Source organism: Rhizomucor pusillus (assembly GCF_041956525.1).
Source record: "Rhizomucor pusillus strain CBS 183.67 unplaced genomic scaffold VTP01scaffold_4, whole genome shotgun sequence".
NCBI classification, from domain to species: domain Eukaryota; kingdom Fungi; phylum Mucoromycota; class Mucoromycetes; order Mucorales; family Lichtheimiaceae; genus Rhizomucor; species Rhizomucor pusillus.
The window spans coordinates 1,588,170-1,601,345 of record NW_027192146.1 but is presented as its reverse complement, the minus strand read 5'-3'; the positions used below and the strand labels follow the sequence as shown (position 1 = coordinate 1,601,345).

At 46.3% G+C, this 13,176-nt stretch overlaps 4 protein-coding genes across 4 annotated transcripts; 1 reads left to right on the top strand and 3 right to left on the bottom strand.

The window, feature by feature from the left end:
- Positions 1-228: 228 nt before the first annotated feature.
- On the bottom strand, positions 229-2,126 carry VTP01DRAFT_7958 (uncharacterized protein; the record flags this gene model as incomplete). The annotated part of the gene is made up of 5 exons (XM_069387026.1): positions 229-984; positions 1,042-1,285; positions 1,438-1,762; positions 1,824-1,869; positions 1,935-2,126. The coding sequence occupies 5 exons, from the start codon at positions 2,124-2,126 to the stop codon at positions 229-231; spliced, it is 1,563 nt and encodes a 520-aa protein (XP_069242423.1).
- Positions 2,127-2,711: 585 nt separating this feature from the next.
- On the bottom strand, positions 2,712-4,251 carry VTP01DRAFT_7957 (uncharacterized protein; the record flags this gene model as incomplete). The annotated part of the gene is made up of 8 exons (XM_069387025.1): positions 2,712-2,947; positions 3,077-3,236; positions 3,299-3,370; positions 3,437-3,459; positions 3,531-3,609; positions 3,669-3,927; positions 3,988-4,091; positions 4,162-4,251. The coding sequence occupies 8 exons, from the start codon at positions 4,249-4,251 to the stop codon at positions 2,712-2,714; spliced, it is 1,023 nt and encodes a 340-aa protein (XP_069242422.1).
- A 4,784-nt stretch (positions 4,252-9,035) lies between these two features.
- On the top strand, positions 9,036-10,511 carry VTP01DRAFT_7956 (uncharacterized protein; the record flags this gene model as incomplete). Its single annotated transcript, XM_069387024.1, has 1 exon — positions 9,036-10,511. The coding sequence occupies one exon, from the start codon at positions 9,036-9,038 to the stop codon at positions 10,509-10,511; it is 1,476 nt and encodes a 491-aa protein (XP_069242421.1).
- A 772-nt stretch (positions 10,512-11,283) lies between these two features.
- Positions 11,284-13,021, bottom strand: VTP01DRAFT_7955 (uncharacterized protein; the record flags this gene model as incomplete). The annotated part of the gene is made up of 2 exons (XM_069387023.1): positions 11,284-11,768; positions 11,836-13,021. The coding sequence occupies 2 exons, from the start codon at positions 13,019-13,021 to the stop codon at positions 11,284-11,286; spliced, it is 1,671 nt and encodes a 556-aa protein (XP_069242420.1).
- Positions 13,022-13,176: the final 155 nt, after the last annotated feature.

Genomic DNA, 13,176 nt, shown 5'->3' with positions numbered 1-13,176 from the left:
TAATAATAAAATAAACGAACAAAGAATGGGATATCAAAAGTATTGGGTATTCTTTTTGAGAGAATAAATGATGCAATTAATAATACGATTTTTACGTAGATAGACAAGTCTCTTTTTCTTTGATAATGTTTCATTACTACTATCTGCTGCATGCAGGCACTATCAAGAAAACAAAGGGAAACAAAGGGTAACAAAAACACTGTGGTTTTTGAACAATTTTGGGGTAACTCAGATATTCTCCATTCTACAGTAAATATGCCATAACATGTCCTTGTTCGTCCAGTATGAAAAATGTGCGCGCAAGCCGAGGATGTACTCGTTCGATATCATGCCCATGATACTATCGGGCACCAGCTCGTAATCGTAGCGACGGTTGCCTGGCAGCGACTCCTTGAAGATGGCTTGGAGTGGTGGCAAGGAGGAGGAGGAGGATGACTCATCGATGCTCGCAGTAGGAGTTGCAGGGATACTGGAACAGCATGAAGAATCTTGGGAAATAAACGAATCGAGTTCCGGTGTGCTGTGTTGTTGAGTGTGACAAGCAGCAACGGTCGTGATTCCCTCTCCTGATAAAGACGAACAGGTGTAAGGCATGGTATTTGCTCGCGGACGCATAGCAGGCCGTTTCTTTTTGTTGCGATCAACGTCGTGATCGCTATCGTTCTGTTGCTGCTCTTCTAGCTGCCGCTTGATGTTTGAAATATCGCCTTCGCTCGCTCGTCGATGCTGCTGCATGTCTGGGATATCGTCGTCGTGCTCATCTTGTCTGGAGAAGAATTGCCACACTGCATTGATGGAACTGGACAAGAACCCGCTGCTGCTGCCGTTGCCACTGTTAGATTTGCTATTTTTCTCCTGAGACGAGAAGAATGAGAATAGACTGGGAAGCGATGACAAAAAGGAGGCACTAGGGATCGCCCGATCGACGGAAACGGCGGGCATGTCTGTGTACTCTTGATTCAAAAGCGGTTCCATGCGAAAAGCCTGACGTTTTTGTCGTTAGATACCTCATCACGATCGTTAGGTAATATTAACACTTACCAATGGATCAAACGGATGGTAAATGTTTTCAAAAATAACATCGCTGTCAGGATGGTAGAGGCGAGGATCTTGGTTGCGGCTTACTAGCAACCCTGCCACGGGACATCCCATGCCAAACAGATAGTCAGGCTTAAAGTCGAGCTTTGGAACATCAACGTCAAACTTTTTGAACTGTTCACGCTCTTCATCCGTTAAGTCGGCTCGCTGATGTGCAAGAATATCCCAAGTTATCAGTCCACCGAGTCTATACGTTTGCGTTAGCTGAAATCCTTCTTTTTGGTGTGTGTGTGTGTGTGTGTGTGAGATCCCCTCCTCCCCTTCCATGACTCCTTTCTTCACTCCTTCTTGTCTCTTGCTTTTCCTCACTAGCCCCCTTTCCTTCCGTTCTTTACTTACGAGTATCCTAATATAGCAACTTTGCCGTTAAAATTGGGCCGAGTCTGGATGAACTTGTGATACGCCGCGTTGAATTCTTGAGTGACATGATCGATGATACTTTGCCCGCGGTCTCTGCTGAAGTAGTACAGCACATCTGCAAGATAGTCGCTCTCAATGAGACGCAGAGTGGGTATAGATTTGGGCAAGATACGATGCACAGCCGCGTCGGTCTGCTTGTGGATGTGTCGGTGCCACTCGATCGGTATCATTTCAATGCGCGCTTCCTCTTGGTGAGGCATACGCGCTTGAAGCACTTGCCGCATTGTGTCTCTCAACGATTGCACTTTTGGGAAAAGTTTAATTCGTTGAATTTAGCAATAAATTTCTATCGTTTGAAAACTTACTGTGTTGCTTGAACATGCCGTACTGTTCGGTCTGTTGGCCAATGCCCTGTAATAAAGAATAATTCTCGTTGAGTTACCAGATACACACGATGAGCATAACAAAATACTTGCATGAATAACAAAAATTACGTGATCGGCAGATCCATCGCTGCTAATGTAATCCAAGTCATTCGAGTCGTTGCGTGCAGTTGCCATGGGCGGCGTGGACCATTGCATTAAAAGCTCGCTTGTCTTTTCATTGTCGGCCACGCTGGCTGCTGTGAAATCCGAAGGAGACACTACACACGTTGTATCGAAGAACATGTGTGTAAATCAATGGGTTTGGTGGCAAACTAAGGAGGGTCTAGAAAGAAAAGAGACGCAGACAGAGAGAAAAAGAAGAGATGGAAAGAGAGAGTTAGGAAATTCTCTCATACACAAATATATAGCTTTTGTATTTGCTGCTGCTGCTGCTGCTGCTGCTGCCAAGGATGAGCGCAAGGAGCTTGACTGACGGACCCCTCAAGGTTCCATGTCCTTGCCCTGACGCTCCAGAGCTCCTAATATGTTGACGGGTGGCCAACAAGAAAGCATAATAGACAGGCGGGTCGATCGCTTGACTGCTGCTATCCCTTTGATGTAAATTGCATCTTATACTGCTCACTACACACGCCTCCGTCATTTTTCTTCCCCCCCTCGGCTCCCCTCAGAAGGAGTCGTGATTGAATCTTGTACAACAAGACTTGTTAAATTGCCACTCGCGCACTAGCTCTCTGAACGATATTTCTTTGAATGGTTAATCCTGAAGAAAGGGATGAATTTGCAGAGACAACGACAGCAGACATATCACGGACAACCTGTTTTTTCTTTTTCTTTTTGATTACTGTGTAGAAAATAGTAATAATTTATTTAGTTCTGGTGCTGCTTGTAGTAACTCTCCAACTCTTCAACATCTTCCTTTGATCCAAGCCATACGCCTGATCGGTCGTGGATATGCTCTGGTACAAGATCCAATGCGTTCTGTGTGCCTGTGGTTGCCTTGCCTCCAGCTTGCTCAATTAGGAAGGACATGGGGAAGACTTCGTACAGAATTCGGAGCTTGCCCTTCTTAGACTTTGCATCCGCAGGGTAGCCAAAGATACCGCCTAGAGTAAAGGGAATCGACAGAAAGAAAGTTTAATATCTACGTCCCCAATTGTCTGCAGCACGCCTGCTGCCATCCATCTCTCTGTGATGTCTCTGCTTCCCCTATGTATCGGGAGCTGCTTACTTACCGTAAAGCAGAGTTCGGTGGATATCGGAAACCATGGAACCAACGTAACGCGCGCTGTATTTCTGCTTGACTTGATCTACATATTTCTTGCTGGGCTCGTCAAAGTATTTGTAGTTGCCTTCGTTGATAGAGTAGATCTTGCCTCGAGGCGGTAACTTGATCTACATATAAAGAATGAGAGGTTAAAAATAAATGTAAGGCCGGGTAGAGAGAGGGCACTTACATTGGGGTGTGTCATGATAAATTCTCCGATGGCAGGATCGAGCGTGAATCCATTCACGCCATTGCCTACAGACTATCGGGAAAATACGTCACGTCTCTCGCACATGTGAAATTTCACAAGCGGGCGACAATGCCTTACCAGAATCATTTCACAGTAGGAACCTTAAAACATCATCAAAACACATGAGTAAACCTCCTCCTCCTCACATATTACAATCTATGCTACCACGTACCATACATGCAGTATCCAGCTGCAACGAGGTCTCTGCCAGAACGCAGCAAGTCTTTGATGTTAGGATTCTCGCTATCAGCCTACCATACAGATTAGCGACTGCTCCATACATATATCACGCTATCTATGTATTACTTACGACTTTGAAGATACCAAAGATGGTACCGATAGATACGCCACAATCGATGTTGGATGAACCATCCAAGGGGTCAAAAGTGACAATATATTTGCCGCGCTGTGAGTGATCTTTGATAACCATCGCATTTTCGTCTTCCTCGGAAACAAGCATGCATGCTTTTCCGGATGCAATCAGTGCATTGCGGAAGATATCGTTCGCCAAGACGTCCAGCTTCTTAACGTCCTCGCCCTGCACGTTTGCCTCGCCAGTCAAGCCCAATCTGGAAAGAAATGTACAATTAGTAGCTGCGCGCATCTTTTTCTTCTATTGCTTAACTTACAGGTTGATTAGACCGGCTTGTTTGACTTTGGAGGCGACAAACTTGCAGCCAAACTGGATCGAAGTGAGCAGGAGGGTCAAGTCACCAGTCGCCTCAGGAGCATCCTATGTCGTGTAATACGCGTCAGTAACGTGTCTCGCAAAGTTATACATCATTTTTCAGCGACTAGCTTGCCTGTTGCTGTGCAAGGACCCATCGTGTCAAAGTGACAAGGTCGGTACCGCGACCGACTTGGATTTCATCAAACTTGGCCTCTGCAGACATGGTATGTAATGTGATGTGATGTGATGTGCAATGCAAAAACGGAAGGGGCGGGAGGGAAGGAAAAGAACAAGAAGACAGATCTCTGTTACGTGGAGGTTTGTCTTATAAGCAGCAGTGCTAGAAATGCGGGGTGTCGGAGCGACCCGCGGAGCCAAACAAAAGCGGCATCACACACACACAACACAACCCTCGCCCGACCCCATCCGACGAGGCACGAGGGGACCGTGGGACAAATCTACCCGTTCCTGGTTATCAGGTCTACACAATCACCTGCTATTTTACCTCCTAATGGACTTGTTCAACAAGCATATAACCAGATACTATTTTGCAAGCTCGCTGCTGCCACGGTCATTATGGTGAAATATATACGCCCCCCCCCCCCGGTTTAGCGCGAATATTTTTCGTTGACCGCACGGGGTTCTGTTGGCCATGGCGTCCTCTGCCAACCATTATTGGTTCTTGCTTAATGCATGTCGATATTCGGCTTCCTTCTTCCTCGGTAAGACGGTTTCACTCTCAAATGCTAGGTAATAAGCGGATGTATACTACAACAGCGTGTTCATAAATATAAATCGCTATACGCATCCTATTGCATTTGTTTTATCAGTAATTTAGCTGTAGAAACACGCTCTATTGCAATGTACCGAACGAAGCCCCTCAACCCCTATTTCGTTTCTGGGAAACTTTTGACAGCAGCAGCGCAAGGTTAGACAAAATGTGATGACGGCAGGGATTGGTGTGTTTCTTTGTTGATAAATATACCGCGTTACTTTATCATGAACGTGCTCATCCGTCCTACGACGTTACCTACGAAGCACTCGTTTTCGCCTTTTTGCCCCCTTCCCCCCAAGGCGCTTGCGGTGGATGAAAATTCCCCCGCGGGATAGAACAAGTCACCTTGTGCGGTTTTGCTTACTCATATTGAAACCAGCACAATCGTCGGATTGGTAGAAATATATAATTAGTTTTTTCCAGTTTGGCAGAAATAACCCAGCTTTTTTGCCCCTCAGACAAACTGTAGACGCGATAGGGAAAATAATGTCAAAGTTATACTCTATGCTGAATAAAATTTACTGCCATGATCGAATTGTGCTAACTGCCGCTTGATAAATGCACGCTATGTAGGTCGTTACAATTCTTTGGACTATGTACGACAACACAATACAGGTATTTCGGCATATTGTTCAAGGACCAGGAAAGGAGCAACCTTAAATTTCTATCCAAAATTTCCCGGGCCGGCGCAAGACAAGGAGAGTTTTTACCCCTACCAGTCAAACGTTACGTTTACTACGTTATCGCGATTTCATATACGAACTTTCGAGCGTGACATGCTAGCGCGCACGCCCAATCTGCCAAGTTCCTGGCATCCTCCCCACGTGCTCCATGCAACCGATGAACCACAAAGCGAAGCATACATACATTCCAATGCTTCAATGCCGAGTGATACGCTCTTTCATGGAAGACGTGAAGCTAACACTGAGAGGAATAGAACCAGCAAAACAAAGTTGATGGAGGTATGGCGTTGCTTTATACTCTGCGTCTTAGCAAGGGTAGTGTGACTGAGTAACCAGTAAGCAACAGCTGGACCGCGCGTTAGTCTATGTTACTTTTGGATGAAACTTGATGTATCCTGGTTTGTCTATATTTCCATTGTCTTTTCTACAGTAGTTTTTTGACACTATAAACCTTGTAATAGGAAACGAAGATGGCATCCTTTAGATTTATTTTAATGTCAAGACAAAAACGAAGGCACTCCTAATGCCATGTAGCACGGAACTCTTGCCCCTGAGTTCCATCTATGAGAAATTTAGGCTTTGACAGCACAAGTTCCGTCCTTCTATGACATTATGTATGCAACTGAGGAGCACTTGTATCTGTTTTCAGTCACTGCGTGATCCGTCTCCTTCCTCCCAAAGATCCCTGAAACACAGCTAAAACTTATGTTGGTACATAGCGAGCGATCGTTGAAATGCTCATATACTATGGATACGTACGTTTGTGTCATTTCAGGTGTATCGCGAAAACAACCGCTAGTCCTAAAGGGATTGTTGCTAAAGACTGCTAGTATATTAGCAATGAATTCAACTATCTCTCCTAACCGAGACTAGAAGATTCTGCCGACGAGAAACGATAGAAAAGGCGCATGATACGAGTACTCCTTCACTTTCCGTAATTTTTCTTTACAATATCTACAAAGAATAACACTTGTGTTTGTCTAGCGTAATTGACGACATTTACTCGTGTACAGAGAGAAAGGGAGAAGATTTGTAGCAACGTAAGCGTGGTCAAGGGTCCAAGAACAAAGGATCGACATGGACCTACTGGTCAAAAGGGCATAGTTTCCTTGTATCTGGATAAGGTATCTTGTTCGTCTTCTTTTTCAGGAGACACAATGTTCCGTACACCAAAGTCTGCGGGCTTTCTGGTACCAGCAATCGTAACTATGTAGAGACTGGACGGAATATGATCCGTCGATGTGAGAAAGAATCCCTTGTTAGGAAGTAATAAACCCATACCGGTATATATTACTTTTACGAGTACAAGGGTTAAAATTGAACAAGAGAAGAGGAGCAGTAAGCAACCTTATTTGACCGGGTGGAGGAGACCAGCAGGAGGAGCCACGTAATTGTGATTTGTATATACACAGATTTATCGCTACCTGCTCCATCCAGTAAAGAATACGCGTGGCCCAAGGAGTACATGACATATACCTGTTGATCGTCAAGTTCTTGGCAAAGCTTACACGGTGTGCCACGATGGTGGGTGAGGCACGATGCGAAGCAATGTCTTCTCCAAGTACGGGTCTGCCCCGTCAATGCCAAGTGATGTGAAATATAGCAACACGGTCCTATCTCATGGACGGTACCGAGCAACAAGCTTGTAAATGATGTTGATCCGCGCAAAACATCTAAAAAGAAATGAGTGATTTAGCACCATATCTGTAACTACAATTTAGATCTAAATGATCTCTTCTCGTTTGAATCCTCTCCATTATCTAAATTAGTTATCTGTTTGCCTTATCTCGCTTTAGAGCACACTGATCCAGCTGCTAAGTGCTCAGTGCCGGTATGGAACATACCATTTCAGTGATCACTGGCAGCAACGTCGTTGTCGTCGTCGTTCGCAATCAAGCAAGAAACTTGTGTCTCGCTAATTTTTCTGAATTATTCTCACAAGCTGCTTTGTTTGTGACACCCCCTTGTGACGGGCGTGAGTAATTGGGGAAGTGGGGGTTTATTGATTTTTTGATTTTTGGGATGGGCTTCCTTGAAAGGGGAGTACATAGATTGCCGATAGGACGGTGCATCCGTCTGTGCCCCCAAGGAGCAGCCGGGGCGGGGGTGCAAAAGGAGCGGCTTTTTCTACAACCTTGTTAAACTCTATCTGATCAAATTGGACGATTTAGAACGGATCTTCTCGCGCGACGGATGCGAGAAGTAGTTCCATACTGCGCATAATCCTAATGAAACTGTTGCTTTTCCCTCCTCCGTGGTAGTTCATTTAAGAAGCATGAAGCTTTCCCTTGAATATGCTCTCTCTGCTTACTACGTAGTGCTTTGCGCTTAGTAGTAAGTAGGGAAAGGGATTTCCTTCTCACTACCAACTCCATCCCCGGCGGCGGCGCATCCTTGCGCAATTGTTTCTCTTTCTTAAAAAGGAACAAGTCCGGTTTTCTTTTCTTGAGCATGCAGCAGCAAATGTCGGTGACACGACCCACACCCGCAACAATGAAATGTATATGACGGCGCCCGGCCAAACCAATAGCGAATAAGATTGAATTCCGCGCATCCTCGCTCGCTCACTGATCTCAAGACCACGAGGGAAGGGGGTGGACACGTTACCTCTGTTACTGCTGCTGCTGCGTCTGCGTAGTACTAGATAGGATCATGTACGCTCGGTGTAAATGTAATGATATCCTGCTGCACGGATAACTTTTATGGGGTGGGGGCTTTATCGTCATGTTCAGGGAATAGTCCAGAACATTGAATGGGGATCAATGCCCTGTCGCTAGCGTGAAGAATGTAGGAGAAGCCCTTGGAAAAAACCTTTTCTTTTTTTTTCTTTTGCACGGGCATTGAATTCTGGGCGGGTTAGTCCCTGAATATGTAAGTTTGCAAGGTACAATGTATTCATGAAAAAAATTACCGTACAGATAGAGATTAGTTAGAGATCTCTCTTACATTAAGGAGCAGATAATCTTATTGCCATCTTTTCCACTGTCTCATGGTCAGCACACGAGTGCGTCTAATCTGCATGCAATTGATACACCTGCTGCTGGAGAAACGGAATGAACATTGAGGTTAACAAACAATGAAAGGGGCGCCCTGGCTGTTAAATCTATAATTGGGAAAGAAAAAGCATGCAGTTAAGAAGAAAAAAGATTTTACATGGAAGCGTTTCGAAGGGGAAGATATACCTTGTACAGTAAGAAGCGCACGTATGTAATGCTCATCATTGCATTCGGACTACCGAAAAAGAAATAAGGGCGGCATGGGATCATCTCACGTTTGTGATGGGCCAGTTCCTGACAAGCTCTCAAGCTACACAAAGAAAAAAGGATCAGCGTACCACTGAAAATTAGATGTGGGCATTGCTAAAGACTATAAAAAGAACCCCTGAAAAAAAAGAGCTTGTTACGAGTCATACAAGACTGTTGTCGTTATGCTCTGAGGATAAAAGCTCTGCCTCATCTTGCCCTTTTACCTATTTCTTCCACCTGCTTACCTTGCACCAGTCCTATAATCTCGCTTTTCTTCTTTTCTACTACTACCACAACGACAACGATGAATATAGCTGACTTGCTCATCGAGTCAACAGCAGCAGCGACTGACAACCACCACCACCACCAGGAGGTTAGCTGTCAACAACACGACTCCAACAAGTACGACAGTAATAGGATCAACAGCAGTAACAATAAACTACGGCAGCCTGTATACGATGAGCACTTGATGCGGCTGTGGGAACGGGTGCTCGAAGACTCTGGTTTCCACTACAAACCCAACACGGAACGCAGCAACCTCACGGATGGATACATATGGCCTTCTGCCCAGCTCTACTCGGCGCCCTTTCTGACTCACACACCAATCCACATCAAGGTTATTGGTCGACACATGAATGGCTCTTTCCGCTGCCACATTGGTACTGGAAAAGCATCGCGGCCGATGCAATCGATTGAAATATGCCAGCAGATGCGGCTTTTAGCTGTGTTCTTTAGGGCAGAGAAGAACAAGAGCCAGCTCGTCTCTCCCGAGTTTATCTTTTTCCCAACATGGCTTCTCCATCTATTTCGTTACACCGAGCACGGATCCACTCCCGGTCGCACTGATGTCCGTTTCCTGGAGAATGCGTCGCTGGCCAAAGAGGACCACATTTACAGGCTCAACAACATTCTCAACACGATGTTTCGCTTCAACTTGCATGATTTTGACAAACGACGTCTGCAGCAAGTCGTCGAGCTCGCGAATTTCCTGTTTGACGTTGCAGGATTCAGTCATCACGATCTGCCTCGGCCCGGGTCCACTGCGACGCAGCCACAGAGCTACACGGATCTAGTCGAGCTTCTCCAAGCGCCGCGTCCTACCAAGCTTAAACCAATGTGCAGCAACTGTAATACAAAGACTGCGTCCCGCCGAAGGCTATGCGTCGCATGCTATCGCTACCAACTCAAACATAACCAGCCGCGACCGCTTCGACTGATTGTTGCTAACCGGCCAGGACCTCGGGTTGTCGACCAGCGGAATCTTCCCATGGTGTTTTACTCTCCTCCCCCGCGGCATCATCACCACCACCAGCAGCAGGCATCATCTACTAGTACTATCCAGCAACCCCCGCGCAAACGGTGTGCTAACTGCGGTGTCCACGAGACCCATCAGTGGTATAGGAACCTCTGCGGCGTGGGCCACTGGTGCGAGACCTGCAAGAGCTACTACCTGCGACACACTCGAGTGCGTCCTCCAGAGCTATTTGTCAAGGCTGCTAAGCGCAAAGTCGATATCCGCACACTCGTCAATTGGTTATCAACACCAACACCCATGTCCGATAGTCAGCAGAACCGACGGCCATCAAGTTCAGGAACAAGCAGCGAATGCAGCAGCCCGACCGCTGACAGCATCGCATCGTGCCCCACCACTCCTCCGCAAGTCTCATTCACCACCTACACTCCGTCCCTATGCTTCCCGTCGTCTTCGTTGCCAACGCCAACGCCGCCGCCGTCCGTCGCTTCTGCCTGGAGGAAACAGCCGGCGTACTACTCCTTGTAGTAGTACTAGTAGCAGAGAAAGCGCTCCCTTCCTTTTTGTTGTTCAACATAATCGCAGGCTCGAAACAAGACTGCTGCTGCTTTGTCTCTACCCTACAACTTACACATCATCACATGCACGCCACTACTTTCGTCTTGTCCTTGTTTCTAATTCGTATGCCTCTTTTTCTTTTTTTTTTCCTTTTCAACTCTGCCTCTTACTACCAGGTGCTCTGCTCTTCTCTGCTCTTCTTGTCCTCCTCCTCCTCTTCCTCTTCCTCCGTTTTTGATTTTTGTATACATTCCGTTTCTCTTCTTCTTTTTGCTTTTCTTTCTTTCTTTCTTTCTCCGGTGCCCAGTCGTGTATTTTGGAACCTTTTACTAGTATACACCCTATATGCATTCCCTATACAGATATCATCACTTTTTCTTTCTACCTTCTCGTTCAATGTTCATCAAAGCAAGAGTTTACAACACGATTTAAATAAACCCGCATATATACATATATGAGTTTTACAAACCAACACGTCAATGTGTCTATTGTTTCACGTTTTGTCCTTTGACGCTCTCTCATCTGTAACAATAAAAAGGAGCATGCAGCAGTGCCCCCTTACATTCATCCATTTATGCTCACGAGTGAGGGTTTAGGAGGACCGGCCATTTTGGGATATTCAGAACAACCACGTTTGTTTACTCCGTGATTTACGATGGAAAAAAGGTAAATGCATACAAAACACACAAATGAGAAGATAAGGGTACGAACGGGGAAGGAAGAGGGGGTTGATATTTAAAGTTTACATGCCGGCAATCGCAGAAGAAGCGTTGTTGGAGGTGGATACCAAGGGAAAGCCTCCGGCCGGGTAGTACGACGCCGCCACGTCGTTGTTGTTGTTATTGTATTTATTTGTGTTTGCTGCTGCTGCTGCCGCTGCTGCAGTGAGCGAATTACTTCGCTGAATGTATGCGCGCTTGCGATCATCGAGTTTGTTGAGCATGTGGCGTGCGCTCGCATAGAGCAACGCGCGCTGGGCCTCGTCGACGCAGCGTGGCGCTGTGTGGTTTGGCAGAATAAACCAGTACTTCTGCAAGAAAATGTCGGGAACATACCAGCAGTCAGGATCGCCAATCTGCCCGCCCTTGAATAGCGCTGTTTCCATCAGCAGCATAAATAAATCCTCGGCGTCGTAAAAGTCCTTGTAAATAATCAGCCAGTCGCGCATCATTGGGCCTGGGATCAGGTCGATGCGCGGGTCGTGAGGGATCAGACGCTGCAGTTCAGCTATACACGTAAGGTGTTAGCTCCTAGCAAGTATTTGCAATGTAAACAAGATATGTGATATATTTACTTGGCGCAAATAGTAGGAAGGATTCGTCGTCCACCTCTGTGATCTTCCGGATAACTTCGAGATATTCCATGGCCGTCATCGGTCCTCTAGTCCGAGAGTTCGGTGCAGAAGACGTATCTTGCTGATGGTCCTCGGAGGATGCTTGCTGCTGCAACGTCGATGATGGTGATGATGGTGCCGGTGCTGGTGATGGTGGTTGCTGCTGTTGTCGTTGTCGTTGTTGTTGTTGTTGTTGTTGTTGTTGTTGTTGTTGTTGTGGCGGTGGTAATAAATGATCGCCCTGTTCGATCTGCTGCTGCTGCTTCTCGACAAGGCTAGATTCGGCGGCGAGCACAGACTCACTTTCCAAGATTGAATCCAAAAAGCTCTGGGTGTCTGCGGTTGCTTCCGTTGGTAAATCGTGGAGAAATTCTGACATGTCCACGTTGGACAACTGAACTGGATTATTGCCAAGATTTTCTTTGGCGGCAGTCGGTGGTGGTTGCACAGCATTTAGGCAGCTGCTGCTGCCGCCGTTGGTTGACATGTACGATGGTGATGAGGAAGAGTACGGATCGAGTGATGGTGGTATATTCGGTTGCTGGATAGAAGATGCACTGATGCTGGCAGTGGAGGAGAAGGAAGGAGGAGGAGGAGGAGGAGGAAGAAGGATACTTTGCAGCATTGAAGAATCCATGTCGTTTGTAAAAGTCCATTCATCAACCATGTTTATAACCTGTCGCTTGCTATCGAGAAAGAAATCAAGTATTTGTGGAATGCCAGGAATATTCGAATGCATCGCAGTATCGCATCCAAACCCGTCTCGCTCGTTTTCGGCCCAGAGTTTTGGCAGATTTAGGCCATTTGCGACGCACGCTAGTTTGTATACCAAAAGATGGCCTTTCAAATAACTATTCTCAAACCGCAATTGCTCGACTTGTTGTTCAAGAATGCTGGCGTGGTGGATCGCTTGGTCGCGCATATGAATGCACTTGCGAATTGTCATTTCAGCTTCGCGCATTTCTTGACGCTTGCGTTCTCGAAATGCTCGCTGGGCCGCACGGTTCTGTGCCTTGCGCTGCGCAGGCGTAGGAGGATTCGGTTTTCGACCTGGTTTCTTGCGTGGCCGCACTGTGTTTCCATTCTCGTCTATTTTTCCAATCTCTATTTGTGGATCAAAGTGCTCAAACGCTACTCTTTGTGACATGAAAAGAAAAAAAAAGCAATAAATATATACGACGACGGGAAAAAAAAGATAATGGTTCAACCAATCTGTCAGAATAATTTCTGGGGCGGAGCGAATTCATTAAACAAAGCATTTTCACACTCTCTTGTTGCACAGTAACATGAGACAACTCCACG